At 37.9% G+C, this 20,131-nt stretch overlaps 1 protein-coding gene across 1 annotated transcript in view; it reads left to right on the plus strand.

Annotated features, from left to right (window-relative positions):
- The window catches only part of UBA2 (ubiquitin-like modifier activating enzyme 2), a 48,414-nt gene extending 33,479 nt beyond the window's left edge, over positions 1-14,935 (plus strand). The window contains exons 9-17 of the mRNA XM_006867320.1: positions 1,209-1,308; positions 2,875-3,041; positions 4,584-4,677; positions 4,763-4,875; positions 6,859-7,014; positions 8,652-8,748; positions 10,693-10,798; positions 12,156-12,292; positions 14,073-14,935. Coding sequence (XP_006867382.1) covers positions 1,209-1,308; positions 2,875-3,041; positions 4,584-4,677; positions 4,763-4,875; positions 6,859-7,014; positions 8,652-8,748; positions 10,693-10,798; positions 12,156-12,292; positions 14,073-14,257 — 1,155 coding nt within the window. The 3' untranslated portion in view covers positions 14,258-14,935. The remainder of the gene's footprint in view (positions 1-1,208; positions 1,309-2,874; positions 3,042-4,583; positions 4,678-4,762; positions 4,876-6,858; positions 7,015-8,651; positions 8,749-10,692; positions 10,799-12,155; positions 12,293-14,072) is intronic.
- Positions 14,936-20,131: the final 5,196 nt, after the last annotated feature.

A 20,131-nucleotide genomic window follows, 5' to 3' on the forward strand; every position in this document is an offset into this window, starting at 1 on the left:
CAACATAAGTTTTGATTGATTCTTCTTATGGACAGTCAAAGGAAAGCTTCAAGAAAATTGAAGTTGGATCATGCACCGAAGAGAAACTTTGTTTTACTTTTTGCATGTTGGCTGAGCAAGAAGCCATCTGATTCAGCCAATAGTTTTGACTCCGGGCTGATAACCTCCACACCTGAGCCTTGAGTTCCTCTAGCAAGATGGCCTGCAATTGCTCTTACACCAGCATTTCCACAGTCTGCTCCTTTGTATGGACGCCGGGTCTCAGCCACTGTTTAGCAAACTCCTGGAGATACCAGAGCACAACCTTGGGTCCAGCTGCATTCTCATAGAGGAACTGCCTGAACCTCTGCAGGCAGGTTGCAGGGTTGCGGGGATTCCTTTGTGGGATGGTCTAGAGGTCCTCAATAGAGTCTTCTTCATGAATGCTCTTTGGTGGGAGGCCTGCAGGATCCAATGAAACCTGGACCAGGGGAGTTTGGTATTACTTGGGGCTCAACAGTCACTGTCTCATCTGGTCGTGACTTTTATTTGATCACTGTGAGCATCATTCCTATTTCCTTGTCTCGGAATACTTGTCAGTCTCCATTCTGATACTATGGAATAGAAGGTCTTCAATTCCCAAACACCTGACTCTGGGGAAAGGGCTCTGTCATTTTTTTGTGCATGATGTTTTTGTCCCTGTTTTTGGCTGTATTTCAAGAACAGTACAGATAATTATAGATACTTGGTACTTGATGTGGAGACTCCTTCCCTCTGAGTTGGTGTTTTGAGCTACTGCATCTATACGTATAACTCAAGTTCCATTATTTTTTATTCCCTTTTCCATAAATTTTTGAAGCCACAAATCAATTAAACACTTTCCACATGGCACATAACAACAACAACACATGTACAATTCATCAACAGTGATTATCTTCTTTCAGTTGTGCTATGTTTATTTCTTGGGGAGTTGGTGTTTGTGTATTTCTTTTGCCCTGATTTGTATGATTATAGTTTAGACTGATCTTTCAGAGCTGTAGGATTTCAGGGAAGGCAGAGGTAGTCAACTTAGGTCAGAGTTCCTTGCCTGCCTCTACCCAAGCACCTCTGGTTTTAATAGTTTCAAATACAGGTTTCTGCATAAAATTTTCTCTTTAAAAATGTTTAAACTTTTTTTTCCCCCTTTTGAAAATCTCTCTCTTTTTTTTTTTTAATTTAAAAAAACACAGCTCTTTAAAGATGATATCCGGTATCTCCTGACCATGGACAAGCTCTGGCGAAAGAGGAAACCTCCAGTCCCTTTGGACTGGGCTGAAGTACAAGGTCAAGGTGAATACAGACGAGACGACATTGTAGTCTGTGAGATACTGCAATTGGAAATTCCTTCATATAAAAGTCTTCATTGTTAAAAGTGCTGTCGAGTCAGTTCCGACTCTTAGTGGCTCTGTATAGTTTCCAGGGAATGGCTGGTGGGTTTGAAACTCTGACCTTAGGGTTAGCAGTCCAGTGCTTATCCTACCATCCTGTTATATCTTGAAAGTGGTTTATAGTCACGATAAGAAATCAAAACAATTCAGAGAAGCGTAAAGAACAAAAATCACTTAAAGTCCCATCATCTATAGAGAAATAGAAACATTTTAGGGAACATTCTGGCAGTCAACTCTACAGAAATACAGGCAGCCAGTGTACACGTCACGTGAGTGGAATCGTACTATTTATACTCTCCTTTTTTCAGCAGTATTTATTTCACTAGCTTCCTATAGGCTTAACAGTTACAAATTTCCCCTGAAATACAGTGTTTTGATGAATATATATATATACACACATCTCTTTACCCTGTGTGACTATCTCTTTATGATTAATTTAGAAACACATTTATAATTTTTAATTAAGGGAGTAAAAACTATTATAATAATGACTAGTTCTTAACCCATTCTCTCTTAACACGTCTCTGTCTCTTCTTTATCTGAGTTGTATTTAATTCGTGCTTAAAGCATTTTGGAAAAGTTCTGGCATAACACACTTTGGAGCAGTTCTGGAAAATAAGGGATACTTAATTTTATGGACCAATTTAAAAGTATAATTAGTAGTCCATACCTATAAATTCAACGCAGATGGGAATAAGCAAGAAAACAATTCTCAAAATTAAATTACTATTTACATAGCATTTATATTTTTTAGGTATTATAAGTAATCCAGAAAAATTTAAAGTATGCACACCATTTTATTTAAGGGATTTGAGTATCCTTGGATTTATGTATTGGTGGGGGTCTTGGAACCATTCCCCTAGTGGATAATGAGGGATGGCTGTTTATGGTTCTAATGTTGTTAAGTGCATTCAAGTTGGTTCCTATTCATAGTGATCCTGTATAAGGTTTCCAAGATATGACTGGTGGGTTTGAACTGCCGACTTTGTAGTAAACAGTCTAGTGCTTATCTTAAAGTGCCATACCAGAACAATATTTGTTATTAAGTGCCCGTTAAGTCAGTTCTGATGCTTAGCGACCCTGTATAGGAATTCCAAGGAGCAGCTGGTGAACTTGAACTTCTGATCTTGCAGTTCAGACCAACTTTGCAGTCCAGCACATTAACCCACATTGCCACACCTGGACTCCAGGACAATAATAGCTTCCACTTAATGAATTATGTGTACTTCACATATTTATGTACATTATGTGCCTGGAAGAGCCCCTAATAAAACTTTGAGGTGACCTTATACATTTTCTGTCTCACTTTTAACAACTTTTTAATACTGACAATTTTTTTGTAGTGATGGTTATTTTAATGGAATTTGTTTCTCTTTTAGGTTTTTTTAAATTGGCCAGGCACTGAATTTGTTAAATGCAACACTTTAAAGGAATGTTGTTTAATAGTGAAATTTATAATATTTCCTAGGTGAAGAAATAAGTGCAGCAGACCAGCAAAATGAACCCCAGTTAGGTCTGAAAGACCAGCAGGTGCTAGATGTCAAGAGCTATGCAAGTCTTTTTTCAAAAAGCATTGAGACTTTGAGAGTTCACTTAGCAGAAAAAGGGGATGGAGCTGAACTCATATGGGACAAGGTGCGTTTTGATAATATGTAGCAGTTACTTAAATATTAAATGTGTACTTAGTTTTTCTACCACAATAAAAGCTAGATTTTTCAAATCAAATTTTGAAAAAAAATGTGCTCTGTTTTTCTTGGATGTAATTACTATAATATTTTAAAGCCTTATTTTAAGTATTAGTATATATATGCATGGTTAAATTATATTGACTGGGTAAGTGGAGTAAATGTTTCACCAAATTAAGAGAACACTCAACTTCTTAGATAATGCAGATTTGATAGTAGAATTTAGAATTAGAAGTTAATTTTTAAAAATCCACTTAGAACCAGCAGCTTGTTGGCCTAGTTTGACCTTAAAAGTATTCAAATTGCCTTTTTATTGAAATAGTTCTATAGATATCCCTCTCAGCATATATATATATATATATATATATATATATATATATATATATATATATATATAAAAGAACCCACATCCAAGCAGGCTACTTCTTCTAAACTATGGTGCTGTTTTTCCAATCTTGGATAGTGTTGCCTTTGTTCAATGCAGGAAGCCTGACTGAAATTGAATGAAAGAGACTTGAATATAGTCTCACGAGAAAATGCAATTGTAGAAGGAAACTTGAATTTTTTGCCATATCTGAAGACCTAGCATATAGAGAAGGAATTTGGTGTATGTGAAGGGAGTTTGACGATAAACCCATTACTGTCAAGTCAATTCAGATTCCTTGAGTTGAGCCAAAAGGCAAGATTTTATGGAAGGTGGCATATATGTGATTGCTGGAGATGTATATTCTGCTGGTGGCATAGTGATTAAGCACTTGATAACCTAAAGGTCAGTGTTCAGATGTAGCAGCTGCTCCGCAGGAGGAAAAGATCTTGTGGCCTTCTCCTATAAAGATAACACCCTGGGAAACCCTATAAAGACAAAACCTTAAACCCATTACCATAGATTCCGTTCAGATTCATAGTGACCCTGTATAGAGTTTCCAAGGAGCAGCTGGTAGGTTTGAACCAGCAGCCTTGCAGTGAGTAAGCCCAGTGTTTACCCTACAGCACCACAGCAGGACGGACGGACCCTTAACTATCATATACAGGGTTTCCAATACTGTAAAACTTAACAGGAGCAGTTCTCCCACAAATTGGCTGCTGGTTTTGACTTGCCAGCCCTGTGATTAGCAATAATACACCTAACCCACCAGGCAGTTCCAGACTGTCATAGTCTGTCATTATGAGTCAGAATCTACTCCATGGTGAACATCAACATAATTCTGCAGCTCAAGTATTGGGGATAGTCCAAACTTTTCTAAATTTAAAAATAGCTATCTTGGAAGTCTTGACAGCTCTTGGTGCTGTTATCAGACTACGTTTCTGGACCAGAGAAGCTGATGATGAGACCCTTCCCCTACTGATTAAGCCTCTATGTACTTGAACCACCTCTCCTTCAAACCCTTCTCTTGTTCTAGTTGACGAGCTGCAATGTTATAACATGTGAAAGTAATGCTTCATCAAATTAGTAACTCTATGGGAAAACTTAAATTGTTTAAATTACTGGCAGGATGACCCATCTGCTATGGATTTTGTCACTTCTGCTGCAAATCTCAGGATGCATATTTTCAGTATGAATATGAAGAGCAGATTTGATATAAAATGTAAGTTACTTCATATTTGAATTTTATCTTCTAAACGTCAAAGTTGTTTTTCTTTTTTTAAGAGTAAATTGTTTTCTCCCTTTAGCAATGGCAGGGAACATCATTCCTGCTATTGCAACTACTAACGCAGTGATTGCTGGGTTGATAGTATTGGAAGGATTGAAGGTTCTATCAGGAAAAATCGACGGATGTAGAACAGTGAGTATTCTGTTTCCTTTTTCCTTCAGCCTCTTTTATATCCTAGGTAATAAAAAGCACTCTAAACTAGTTTAAATATTAACACAAAGGAAAAATTCCAGTAATCTTGGGAGTACATGTTAAAATTAGCACTAAACCGCCTTGAAATTACAGTAAAAAGAAAGCGTATGTATGTGCTTCTCGGTTTATGAAGAGCAGAAGCTTAATTTGCCTCTAACATTCCCAGTTTTGCCAAATTCTTAGATGAACTCATTCTCTGTATTTTCACATTAGAAAGTTTTGGGGGATTCCCCCTCCCAATTGTGTTTTAATTCTAAGGGTTCTATGTGGTTATTAGATTTTGCTTAGTTATAATTTCAATCTTTTATATTCCTTGATAGTGTTAATATCTGAAATCTTTTATAGTCTTTTATACTATATCTTTCTCATGGTGGCTTATTTACTTTTGTGTTATGCGGTTTATGGGTTTAGTTTTGGAAAGGTGTTCAATGATCATGGATTGAAAGGCTAAATACTGTTAAAATGTCAGTATTACCCTATGCGATCTAAAGATTCTCCGAACAGCCTCCTTTCCAGAAATGGAAAAACCAATTTTCCACTTTATGTGGAATGGCAAGAGACCCTAAGTAGCTAAAGCAATGTTGAAAGACTACAATGAAGTAGGACTCACACTTCCTGTTTTAAAAACTTATTATCCAGCGCCAGTAATCGAAACTGCTTGGTGATAGTATAAAGATAGATACATACAGAGACCAGTGGAGCAGTAGTAAGAGTCTAGAAATAAACCTATACATCTATGATTGGCTGGGTTATTTATTTATTTTTAAATACAAGATTCTAAGTCCATTTGGGAGTCCTGGTTTGGCACTGAAGGTTAAGCACTGGACTGCTAACATAGTTGGCACTTCAAATCCACCAGTTACTCCTCAGAAATGGTATAGAAGGTTGCTCTGAATTAGAACCTACTCATTTGCACTTTAACAACAAGAAGTTCATTTAGTGGGGCAAGAAGAGTCTCTTCAATAAATGGTGTTTGGAAAATTGAATTTCCACATGCAGAAAAATGAAACCTGTCTCAAACCATACAAAATCAGAATAGTTTAAGGACCTAAATGTGCAAACTAAAACCATAAAATTCATAAAAGAAATTCAGAAACAACACTGTTGGCCTCATTTTTAACAAGCACAAAGAGCTAAAAACAAAATAGATAGAACTTCATAAACATTAAAAACTTTTTTACGTCAAGCCAAGCTGTGGATCTGGAGAATACCTGCAGAAACCATGTATCCAACAAGATTCTAATAACCAAAAAATGGATATATTTTAAAATTTGGACAACATAAACAAAAAGATAGACTAATAAAATAGGCAGAGGACTTCAATAGACATTTCACAAATGGCAACATTCCGATAGCCACCAAGCACATGAAAAGATATCAACCCAAGTACATTGCCATCAGTTGATTCAGATACCCCACAACCCTGTCATAGAACTGCCCAGTAGGGTTTTTGTAAGGTTGTAATCCTTTCAGAAGCAGACTCCCATCTTTCTCCTGTGTACTGGCTGGTGTGTTCACTGTTGACATTTTGGTTAGCATCTAAAGGCTTACCCACTGTTACCACCAGGCATCCTACAACTATCATAAACAAACCGCCATTCAGTTGGTTTTGGTTTAGTGACTCTAGATACGGTTTCTGAGATGGTAAGTCTTTACAAGAACAGACAACCTCATTTTTTTTTCAGAGCAACTAGGGGGTTTGAACCTCCAAATGTGTGTGAGTAACAGTCCAAAACAGTTCATTTGAAATGAAGGTTGGAAGATTTAACTCTTAAGAAAGTCACAATTTTATTTAAATATTTAAATAAAAATATTTAAGTCATTTTTATTGGGTGTATAATAAAGCAGGTTTTTTATCATATCAATTATAAAATTATAACTTGCATTTATTTGTTTGTGGGTTTTTTTTTTTCCCCTCCAAAGATTTTTTTGAATAAACTACCAAACCCAAGAAAGAAGCTCCTTGTGCCTTGTGCACTAGATCCGCCGAACCCCAATTGTTATGTATGTGCCAGCAAGCCAGAAGTGACTGTACGTCTGAATGTCCATAAAGTAACTGTTCTCACCTTGCAAGATAAGGTAAATGCTGGGACTGTTTCTCCTCTGTAGGATTTTCATTTTCCTTCTAAAAAAGCAAATTCGTTTGCCTTTTACAGTGTTCAACTATGATAAAACCTAAAAGCCACATACATACTCTGAAAGGCTCTGACTACTGACGATTGTTGCTGTGGCTTCCTCATTTGCTTTACCGTCTAAGTTCTTCCTGCCTTTTCAGAATATGATTCCAGAATATGTGCCTCAGACAAAAAAGAATTCAGTCTATTTGGCTGAATCTTTACCATAGGTGATATGAGCAAAACTCCATAGTATGGAGGCCGGCAGATGTTATCTTTGTTTTCTACATAGTGCATATATTCTGTATTTGGGAGGTCAGGAAAGAGGTATCCTTGCATGTTATGAAGATGGTCCTGCCTATGGTACGGAGCAGACACGCTCTGCATGTGTTGCTGTGTATTCTTAAGATGACAGGACAGTTCCAGCAGAGCAAAATCCCATTTTCTAGCATTGTATTAAAGTGCATGAGTAACTTGCAGAATTTGGGGTGCCTTGGATGATAGACAGCCTCTACCACAACCGAATTAAGGGCTTTTATCAGTCATTTCTGGTGTCTCTGTTGGCAACAGTATACAGCATTTCCAGTATGACCTGGCAAATTACGTTTTCATCCCTGATGAGATGGGACATTTATATACCTGGATTCACATGCTGCGCCCAGAGTGAGGGAAATGGAGACTTAGGATATGCTCTGTTGATTTACTCCTTCCTTCTTAATTGATTGTGTCCATTTCTTCATTAGAAAAGAGTTTTTCAAGGACTCACTTTTGGAATCTCTTCACATTACTTCTCTTGTCAAGTCCATCCTAATGTTAAATATTAAAACACCTCCTGAAATAGGAACAGATCTTCATGGCCCCAAATGCTACTAAGTACTGAATGACCTTCTGTACTGGATAGGGAGAGAGACAGTAGGACTTAGTTAACTGCCTAGTACTGGCTGCTTGCTCCATCTTTATGCTTAGGAAGTAATTTCATTTGGTATCCACTGATTCTTGGGCTTAAAGGTAGTTTTCCTAATTTGTGATGCAATTGTTTTATGGGATTGAGCAGGATACTATTTTTCCTGATGCACCCTAGAATTTAAAGGGAAATGAATTTGAGCAGGGGAAGGCTATCTGGGCATCAGATTCCTGTGGACTTTTCCCTCTGTAAAACACCTCCCATTAACGGAGTTGGTGCAGGCACTGAGTAGGGTACTTTAAACTACCAAGAGCCAACCAAGGTGTTCTCATTACCCCGTTTGAAGGAAGTTCATTCAGTCTTCTCTGCATCAGTGAGTTAGACATGGGGGCAGAACATGGACATGAGGTAACTGGTGAATTCCCAGATTTTCCTGGTGTGGCGTTGTAACGTCAGCACTGGACTTCAAACCACAAGATTGGCAGTTCAAACCTGCCAGCTGCTCCTCAAAAACCAGTGCAGGGTCTTCTGAGTCCGAACCAACTCGATGGCATTTAACATCTTAAAAGTATAACCTAGACCCCTATCCAGTGGAGGGGGGAAAGTGAGCAGTTTAAAGAAAGAAAAAAAAAACTTCAATTGTTTATTGTCTTTAATTGTATATTTTAATATTTGGAATCTTTTTTTTTCTCTTACAGATAGTAAAAGAAAAATTTGCCATGGTAGCACCAGATGTGCAAATTGAAGATGGGAAAGGAACAATTCTAATATCTTCAGAAGAGGGAGAGACGGAAGGTATTAGATATTGCGTTTATTTAATGTCCCTCATTTGACTAAAGAATGTAGTGCACTGTGCTAGTCAGTTTCACAGATGTGGGAAGTTGAACTTGAGATAGCTGAAAGGAAAGATATTTGGTCTTAGAGACAGTGCCTTGGAGTCCAAGATGTGGTACTCCCAGGTTGTCACGGTGCCCCAGAATTAGTCATATTCTTTGAGCTATTTTTTATAACACAGTGTACAAGTTACTTAAGATTTCTAGTGACCATATTACTTATGTCTACTTCCCAAGAACGTCTTTGCCTGGGAGCTAATGATAAGACTTTTCTGGCTGTTAGGTCACAGTGGCGAGGATGATATCGGACTATTAAGTGTTTTATCTCAGAGTAGAGAAGCCTTGATAGCTTGTTCACAGAAAATCCTGCTATATATCTCTATCCAGTTTTGACACTCCTTATTTTTTCAAAAGATCTGCTGTATCCTCATTTTTGCCTATTTACCTTTCTGTTTGGAAAGCAGACACAGTGTTACCTACATATTAACACACTGAATCATATGTTTGTTCAGTGGTCATTTTTTCTGTTCATTCATTATGCCAGACCTTGATGAGAATTCAGAGTACTTGGGATATTGGAGCAGATGGAACTGGTAGACTGTTTTAAGAGTCAAGTTGAATACTCTGACCATGCTTTAACCAGCTATCATGAACATAAATTGTTAGTTGAAGACAACCTATTGTGAGCACTATAAATTTGGCTTCAGAGATAATGCTGATGAATCAAGATAAGGGTCCACTGTAACTTTTGAGCGTGTTAGGTCTAAGGTTTGTGTTGAGTGGGGATGTATAAACAAGAGTGAATATATATATATATGATTTAGCATGGTTATAGAAGTCTAGGTTGGAAGCATTTCAGGTAGATTAAAAAGAAAGAGTAAGAAATAAATCTGTAAACTGCCTAGAGCAAACTATCACTGTATTTTGCTTTTCATAGTCTAAGTAGGGAAAGTTTTTCTTAAGTGTTGTCTTTTTAGGGAATTAAAGACATGAAAAACAGTAAAAAAAAATATATATATATATATATTGAATTTTATAGTGTCAGCTACTGTGTATACAGGTCAGTGGGCTCTACACAACCTATGCCCTCACAGAGCAGATAATTCGAGAATCACAGTAATAAAGCAGACTGAGTGTTGTGCGGATAGAGCATAAGTTGGGAGTGAGATGAGATTTAACTACTGTTATAGGCCAACAGAGGAGAGATACTTGAAAATGCATGAGAGGTAGGATCCGTAAGTCAGAAAGACCTTGGAGCAGGTAGACTAGGGTGGGGACCCGAAAAGTTTGGTTGCAGCAGTTGTTCTTTGGAGTCGTTTTATTTCATGCCAGTGGGTGTCAAAGTCTTTATAGTTACATCCTGAGGATGTTAAGATTGAAACGGATTACACAGGGGGGATAGAGGTAGGGTGGAGTGATGATGTATTTTGAGGAGACGAGACCTCCACCTACTCTTATCTTTATGTTCAGAAGTTTTAAAAAATCCATACAAAAGAGATTTTTTCATATTTCTGGATTGTAAAATTTGCTAAACAGTTTATTGGGGTTGTTGCTGATAACTTCTTTACAAGTAGAATGTAGCTAAAATTTATCTCTGAAAGTATCCTGACTTCCTTCAGGCCTCAAGAATTAATTTAGTTTGAAAGGGAGATGGTTCTCAGAATTCCTCATAGTTTGTTCCTCTTAAAATAGCTGTAGTTGAGTGTTGAGAATTGAATTCCTAACTTCCTGTAACATACCAGCACTGATGGGTCCTGGGTCCACAGTATGAGCAAAACAGAATTAGAAAAAAGGTGCTCACAGAGCTTTCAGACATTGCTTTTGTGTATTTCCAGTGGGGCTTAACATGTTTAAAAGGGACCTGACGTTTCCGTGAAGTACCTAAATTCCTTTTCACATTTTCTAGCTAACAATCACAAGAAGTTGTCAGAATTTGGAATTAGAAATGGCAGTCGGCTTCAAGCAGATGACTTCCTTCAGGACTACACTTTATTGATCAACATTCTTCATAGGTAGGAAGTGTCAATAATTTCAGGTGTAAAGAATTGTGTGAATATACAGAATTAACGTGAAGTGGAAGAGTAATGTTTTTTTTTACCCTAATCCTCACTGTTCATTTGAAACTACACAATATATTTGCTGGAGTTGGCCACTGACCTACTTTGGAATTCAGAAATAAAAGGGATGAACAAAAATGTTTAAGGAGTAACTGTCATCAGTGGTGGCTAATAAGAAAAACCTACAGAAGGTTAGAAAGCCAAGACTTGCAGTTTTAACTGAGGTAAATTCATTTTGCTAATTGAATGGGAAGAAAATTTTCTATCGTTTTTAAAGATTCCCTAGAAAAAAATAGGTTTTCTGTTAGTGGGTTACACATTGGCTGCTAACGAGTGTCAGCTGTTTTGACACTGAGCCACTCCATAGGAAAAATGAGACTTTCTGCTTTCTAAAGATCAACAACTTCATAAACTCTGTACAGGGTCACCATGAGTCTGAACCAGCTCAATGGCATATAATAACAAAGGATTACTTAGAATTATCTTGCCTATAGACTTTTTTCCTTTTATTTTGTTGTTGAGATTATATACAACAACACTCACACCAATTCAACAGTTTTTCTACATGTACAATTTTGTGAATTTGTACATTCCTAGAGTTGTGCAACTGTTCTCACCCTCCTTTTCTGAGCTGTTCTTCTACCATTAACAAAAACCTTCCTATTTAAACAAGTTATGTTGACACAGTAAAGCTTTAAAAATAGCAATCCCTATATTAAGTGTATTACGGCATACACTGAGTTTTGAGGAAAGAGTATGTGTCTCTCTGGTCCTCTTTATGTAATATAATAAATGACCATATTCTGCTGGGGTACGATAGAGGAAAAGTACACAGCAAAAACCAACAGCTCCAGGCATTTAGGATGACCTTAAGGGGCAAATGCACTCCTTGTGCTGCTTGAGGGAAATTTAAAACTCTTGTGTTTTTGATCTCCACTGAGCTCACCTGCTTCTGCACTGGCACAGTAGGATAAGCACTGGACTGTTAATTGCAAGGTTGGCAGTTCAAACCCACCAGCTGATCCTCAGAAACCCTATATAGAGTTGCTATGAGTCGGAACCAAGTTGACTTCACTTAACAACAAGAAGCTCATCTGCACATTGTTTTTTATAAGCGCTAAATGGTGACAGAAGGCCATCGTTTTTGGAAGCAAATTTCCTTCCAAGAAATGAGCTTTCTTCAGTGGTGGAGGCATTTGGTTGTGGTTTGGGTGAAAGTTTACAGAGCAGAATAATTTCCCATTCAATCTGGTGCTCTTTTGCTTTGTCAGTAGTCATAGCTGTAGTCTTAGAGTATGTGATTTGCTTACAGTGAAGACCTAGGAAAAGATGTTGAATTCGAAGTTGTTGGTGATACCCCAGAAAAAGTGGGACCTAAACAAGCTGAAGATGCTGCCAGAAGTATAACCAATGGCAGTGATGACGGAGCTCAGCCTTCTACATCCACAGGTGAGTCATGATCTCCACCAGCAGGTTGTTAATTGCCCACCAAGCAGAGTATGTAGAAATAGTTTGATTATTTTTATGAATATTGACCATAAATGGAAATTATAATGAAGAGTGTGTAAGTTTAAAGAGCTCTGGTAGCGTAGTGGTTTCGATTCGGGCTGTGAACCTCAGGGTCAGCAGTTCGAAACTACCAGCTGTTCCATGGGAGAAAGTTGAGGCTTTCTGCTCCCGTAAAGATTTACAGCCTCGGAAACCCTGTACAGGGTCGCTATGAGTCGGAACCGACTCCACGGCACATAACAACAACAACAATGTGTTAAGTTTGGTATTTATTATTTCATTGGAGAGTTGAATTCACAAACCATGAAGATATTACAGACTGAAGGAGATTCTTATGGGAAATAGTAACACCTTGTTATTCAGTGGGTTTTTACAACTGGAAATAACACAGTTTGTTTTCCCTGTAGTAGTTTTGGATTTTGTATGCCTGTTTTATTTAGGGACAACAAATCAGTGCATCTGACTATTTTGAGTGAACAGATGCTTGGTAAGTAGAATTGAAGCATTTTGGAGGTTTGGTAAAGTATATCAAAGGGGCCTCTTCTCAGTTTCTTAAATGCTTGCTACGTGTGTATTTCTAGATAACCGTGTGTATTTCTAGATAACCGATTACTTGTACTCTGACTTGAGTGTTCACTCCTCCCCATCCCACCAATATTTCACTTCTATTTTCATTTCTTTCCCCACTCTGTTGTGTCTTTGGCATTCTTCAGCATATGGTTGTTTCATGTTTCTGGTATCTGGAAATTTTGAGGATGGACTTTGAGAGTCTAGTGTGCAACCTACTTATGGTCTGTAGGTTTGTGAACTTTTTTCCCACTGAAAATAGAAAGGGTCCATCATCCTGTGGGGAGGGGTCACTATGGTGGTTTTGAAAAGTCATAATATGAAATGTTCATTTGTTGATCCCTGCTGTGGGTTGATTTCAGAGTGTCTAGAATGATTTCCAAAGGTATTCTGCCTTGAATTTTGGTGGAGAGAGAGAGAGATAAAACTATATTTAGTGTAAGATTAAGAACGTGATGTGTGGAACTTCACTGTGTGAGTTTGAAAATCCTGCTATTCTTTGCTACTGTGTGACTTTGGGGAAGTCTTTCTCTCTGTACCTTTGTTTACTCTTATGGGAACAATACTGTTCTCCTCTTTGTTGGGTAGTAAGATGATTAAATGAGTTTCATGCAAAATGCTCAGAACTGTTCCTGGTGTTAAATGGTGGTGGTGGTACTATCTCATCATTGTTGTCCATCACCATTATTAGGATTTGCACACTCCTTTTTTCTGATGGAGAAAGTAAAGATGAAAAAAAAGAACCAATAATTCCTTTGAGTTATACTAGGGCTTCAAAAACTTTGTCAAAAAATGGCACTAAAGATGCTGTTGTTTGGTACTGTCGAGTTGGTTCCCGCCCACAGCAACAGAATAGAACACCACCCAGTCAGTTCTGCACCATCCTCTCTAAAAGATAATGGAGTTTCTTGTTTTATTTAAGCTTTCTGAAGCGCCCCCCCCCATGGTGCTTGTTATAATTTTTGTTTTGATTAGAAAAGGACTGGGTACTTATATATAGAACATTAAAGTAACACGGAAATGTGGAACATGTAAAAGTGAAGTTCTCTAAGGGTAATCTCTAATCATTAAGTATTTTTAAATTCTGTAAAATATTGGTGCAGTAATAATTCCCACACTTTACACTATTTTTATTCCTTTTTTCTGAAATAAGCACAAGAGCAAGATGATGTTCTCATAGTTGATTCAGATGAAGAAAGCACTTCGATTAATGCTGGTGGCATCAGAGAAGAAGAGAAAGGTCGCAAGAGGAAGTTGGATGATAAAGAGAATGTTGGTGCAAAGAAGTCACGTACAGAACCAACAGATGAACTTGATGAAGTTATTGCATTAGATTGAACAGAAATATGCCTCCAAACAGAACTTTCTAACTGCGTTATGTCATCTGGGCAGAACCAGACTATTTGTTATGTCCTTTGTCCCAAAGGGGGGACAAAAATCACACCATCGACCTGAAAATGATTCTGCTCTCTTTGAAAGCATTCACTTTGCTAGAACAATTAATGACATGACAGTACGCTGTATTGAAAGTAGGAATATAGTTTTGAAATTTTTCAAAGTGTGCATAAACAGACAGTCATGAGATAAACCAACACAATGCATGTTGCCTTTTTAATGTAAATAAATACCCTTAGGTATCATTTAATAGTTTTAAAATATTGTGGTTTAGTAAAGTTGATACCTGGTTATAAATATTATGCCTTTATTTTTGGTTAGAAAAAGAATTATTTTTAGCCTAGATCTAACCATTTTCATACTCTGACTTAAACAGATTCAAAGTATCAAGTGCTATGCATTGAAACTTGTTTTTAAATGCTAACTGGCACTGTGTATATTATTGTAAAACAATATTGATTTACTCGAGTTTTCAGTTTGTACTGCCTGCTATGTCTGTGTAAGAAGCCAATTTTTGTGTATTGTTACAGTTTCAGGTTATTTATATTTGATGATTTGTAAAACTCAAATACAACTATACTGTACTTGGACCAAATAAATGTCATCTGCTTACTTGTTACACATTCCTGCACACGTCACATTTCTGCTGCCTTATTGGGCTATATGTTATGTGTACTACTGGCATGCTGAATTCTTCCCATTAAAAACAATAATAACTTTTAATGGGTGTGAAGGTTGAAAGTCTACGGTTTGTCATAGGTGATTACTTTCTAAAATAAAGCTTTTTATGGCAATGTTGCCGTTTTTATTTGGATTGTCAGCAGTTGGCCTTTTGTTGAGACCATGTGATCTTTGCCCAGGACCAATTACTTTGAAAGCTGTGGGTCTGAGATGCTGTGGACGGGAGTTTTCTGACTGGGTTGCACCAGCCGCACAGTCCCTATTCAGTCCAACATTGGCTGGAGCACCACTCATTTGCTCTCTTGCTTTGACCTTGACCTCAGAAACCTTGGCCCTTAGGGCATGCATCACATGAAGGTGCCTTAAGCTTTCTGAAACCAAGCCATTTTCCCTTTTCTGGACCTGTGTCCTTGTGTTATGGTCTTTTATACAATAAATTTTATTTTATTGATCCATTTTACATAATTCTTACTCTGTTATCTAGCTTATTCTTTTAAAAGACCCACTGTGGTCGAGGTGTTTCTTATTCATAGCAACCCTTTAGGACAGAGAACTTCCTAGGGTTTCCAAGTCTGTCAGTCTTTACAGAAGTGGACACCATGTCTTTCCCATGGAGTATCTGGTGGGTTCAAACTGCCAACCTTGTGGGTAACAGCAAGCATTTTACATGTTTTAACAACTACACCACCACCAGGGATTCTGTATTAACTTTTATACTGTGTTTTTTATACTCTGTACATTGAGCACTAACAGCCTTCAGAAACAGCATTTTGAATAAGACTCTCATCATGCTGCTTGACATTTCAGAATGGAGCCAGCCTTCAATAAAGCAACTGCTAGCAAGCTGCTCCCTGCCCATAACAGCTACTGTGAGATTTTTATATGGTCTTACATTTACGCCAGGAAACAACTCGAAAGTTACAGAACTATATAATGTAAAATGAAATGCCCTGGAATACCACCTTGGAAATGAGCTTTTGTTAATCAGTTGGTGCCTTTTAATCTTTGGAAGTTTTGAATTCTAAAAGCTACCCAGAATTTTTAAATTCTCTCTATTCTTCATATCTCTTCCTGTCCTGTAAACAAATGGGTTTCCAATAGTTGGTGTGTGCTCTGTTGATTTTTGCTTTCTCCTTTGGGTGTACATGGTATTAAGTGCCAGATCTTTAGATGTGTATCATTTTGGGTAGATCAATAGTTATCTTTGCCATGACTGTTGTTAACCTTTTCTATCAGTTTCTTTTCATTTTGCTTGTATAAACGAAGTGCTTTTCAGCAAGGCAGTTCTACACTGGACTTGCTCAACTAGAAAGCTAAGCAGACCTAAGTTGCTTCCACAATTCTGGAATATGGAGTTTTCTCAGGTCTGGAATAGTAATTGGCTTTCCTGTGTGTGTTGAATAGCCTTAGCGGGATGCTATATTGTTACTGTTATGTGCCTTCAAGTTGATTCCGACCCATAGTGACCCTGTATAGGGTTTCCAAGGAGCAGCTGGTGTGCTTGAACCACCCATCTTTGAAGTTCAAACGACTTTGCAGTCTGACGCATTAGCCCACTGTGCCACACCAGGACAAGAAGATTGAACATGGCTAAAATGTTTAACATAGTGGTTACAGATTAGACTGCTTATCTCAGGGTCAGCAGTTCAAAACTACCAGCTGTTCCTTGGAAGAAAGATGAGGGCACTTCTCCAGTAGTGGGCATTTCTAGCATGAAATAGCTGTTGGTATACCATCTTCAAGCCTCATTGGCACTCATGTTTTCTTAGAAAGCTCAATGCTCCAAAGATCAAATGAAATACTGGTGTGTATTACAAGAAAATTGTTGCTGTTGTGAAGTGCCATCGAGTTGGTTCCCACCTATAGTGAACCCTGTACAGGGTTTCTGAGGAGCAACTGGTGAGCTTGAACTGCCGACCTTGCAGTTCAAATGGCTTTGCAGTCTGGCACATTAACCCACAGCGCCACACCAGGACAAGATGATTGAACATTACTAAAATGTTTAATATAGTGGTTACAGATTAGACTGCTTATCTCAGGGATAGCAGTTCGAAACTACCAGCTGTTCCTCGGAAGAAAGATGAGGCTTTCTGCTGTAAGGATTTACAGTATGAGTCAGAACTGACTCCATGGCACATCACCACCACCACCAAAATGGAGTTAAAATACAGCTTTCGGTATGGGTTGCACTTTCAATGGTAAAATAAAATTCCTCACCACTGGACTAATAAGATGATAAATGGAGAAAAGATTGAAGTCAAAGACTTCATTTTGCTCAGATCAACACTCAGTGGAAGTAGCAGTCAAGAAATCAAGCATTGCATTAGGTAAATCTGCACAACACCTTTCTGAAGTGTTCAAGAGCAAAGGTGTCAGTTTGAGGACTAAGGAGAGTCTGACTTAAGCCATGGTATTTTCAATAACCTCATGCATGTGAAAGTTTGACCATGAATAAAGACTAAAAGAATTGATGCAGTGAGTTAATGGTGTTGGAGGAGAATATGAAAAGTCCCATGGACTCTCAAATGAAAGAACAAATTGTGCTGGACGAAGTACTGCCAGAATGCTCCTCAGAAGCCAGGATGGTGAGACTTAGTCTCTCATACTTTGGACATATCAGACGAAACCAATTCCTGGAGAAAGACATAAATGCTTGGTAAAGTGGAAGGTCATGGAAAAAGAGGAAGACTCCTAACAAAAAGGATTGCCACGGTGGCAGCAGCAGTGGTCTCAAGCACCACAATGATGGTGAGGTTGGTGGAGGACCAGTTAGTGTATACTTCTGTTGTGAGTTGGTACAGACTTCACATTACCTAAAATAACAAAATGGAGCCTGAGCACTTGCTGAAATAGCTTATCAAGTAAAGATCTGTTGATGCCAAAACCTTTAGATAAGAAAGGGAGAGAAAAATCCTTCAAAATAGATCTAGCTGTCAAAACCATAACCAATATCTGATCAAATCTTACATCACTGATGGGACAACCTAAGATGTGCCTCTTCATGAGATGATGAACATGACAACATCTTACTGAAAATTGTGGTTAAACTATGAAGCCTCTAGGAGCCCTGGTAGTGTAGTGGATTACATGTTGGGCTGCTAACCCCAAGGTCAGCAGTTCATATCCACCAACCACTATATGGGGGAAAAATTAGGCATTCAGGTCCTGCAAAGATTTACAACCTCAAATCCTTTACAGGGTTGCTATGAATCAGAACTGACTTGATAGTAGGCAACAGCAGCAGTAAAATTTGTAGTGAGTAGGGGGCAAGTTACACAACAGGAAGATAATCAGTACAGAATGTGCAATGTTCCATAACACAATGACACCAATGTTAGGTGCCATCGAGTCAGTTCCGACTCATAGTGACGCCGTGTAGGGTTTTCTAGGAGCCATTCAACCTGCAGCACCATACTAGACATCCATGATAAAACACCACTTCTGACAAAGGATAGAAATTACCTCAACAAAGGCACAGAAAAACTAAACACAATCAACCAACTTGACCTCACAGACGTATACAGAGCTCTCAATCCAACAACAGCACAATATACATTCTTTTCCAGTATAAATGGAACATTCTCCAGAATAGGCCATAAATCAAATCTCAATAAATTTTAAAACATCAAAATACTACAAAGCATCTTTTCCGATCATAATGCTATAAAATTAAAAATCAACAATACAAAGATCAAAGGGAAAAAATCAAATGCATGAAAATTAAACAATACCCTGCTTAAAACCTATGGGGTAATAGATGAAATAAAAAAATGAAATTAAAAAAATCCTTGAGTTAAATGAGAACAAAAACACAACTTACCAAAACCTTTGGGACACAGTGAAAGCAGTCAGTGTTCAGAGGGTAACTTGTAGCAATGCATCCAATAGGAAGGAAGAATCAAAATCAACACTTTAACTAAACATCTACAACAATTAGAAAAAGCACAGCAAAGTATTGCCACAAAGAAATAATAAAGGTTGCAGCAGAAATAAATAGAGAAACAATGGAGTCAACAAGACTCCATTTGAAAGGATGAATAAAATCGACAAACCATTGGCAAATTAACAGAAGATACAAATAACATGAATAAGAAAAGATATGGGTGGAAGAGAAAAAGATCAACATGCAAACATCATTTGAATTCTATACTAACAGAACTCTGAAAAGGAAATTAGGAAAACAATACCTAATAACCACAGAGAAGACAAGCCTTAAAAGCTTGGAAACAGCTATCTAAAGTGTAATTATAGGTCTCTTCCTATATGGAGCATAGGAGAGTGAAGGCACAAGGACACAGTCCAATGGACGAATGGACCATGTGAACCTCAACTTGCACAACCCTGAGACCAGAAGAACTGAATGGTGCCCAGCTACTATTGTTGACCATCTGAAAGGGATCACAACAAAAGGCCCTCTGGATAGTGGGAGAAAAATTTAGAACAAAACTGAAAAAATTTAAAAACGCAGCTTTACTGGTTTGATAAAGAGCTCTGGTAGCATAGTGGTTACAAGTCAGGCTGCTAATCTCACAGTCAGCAGTTCAGAACTACCAGCAGTTCTACAGGAGAAAGATGAGGCTTTCTACTCCGTAAAGATTTACAGCCTCGGAAACCCTATGTTGGGTTGCTATGAGTTGGAACTGACTCCATGGCACATAACCACCACCACCAGCACTGGTCTAATAGTAAGACTGGTGGAATCCCTGATACCATGGTCCCTAGACACCTTTCAAGCCTGGAACTGAACTCTCCCCCATGACTCAACTTTCAGCTAAACAACAGACAAGCCTATAAGGTAAACAGTAACACCAGGGAGGTATGCAGTCCTTAGAACAATCAACCACACAATTAAAATCCAAAGAGCAGCATTTGTCCAGGGATAAAAGCAGAAGACAAGAAGAGACAGGAAAGGAGCAAGTATGATGAGTGTTGTTATATGGTGGGGATTGCAGTCAATATCACAAGTCAAAATGTACATGAATTGTTGAATGGAAAATCAGTTTACCGTGTAAACTTTAGCCCAAATCACAATAAAAATAAAATAAAATAAAATGAAGAAATAAAATTAACCTTAGAAAAACCAGGGAAAGGGAAGATGAGAATCGTAAAGAAAGATCAAAAGGGGAAGGCGGGGGT

Source organism: Chrysochloris asiatica, unplaced genomic scaffold (genome assembly GCF_000296735.1).
Source record: "Chrysochloris asiatica unplaced genomic scaffold, ChrAsi1.0 scaffold00104, whole genome shotgun sequence".
Lineage (NCBI taxonomy): Eukaryota > Metazoa > Chordata > Mammalia > Afrosoricida > Chrysochloridae > Chrysochloris > Chrysochloris asiatica.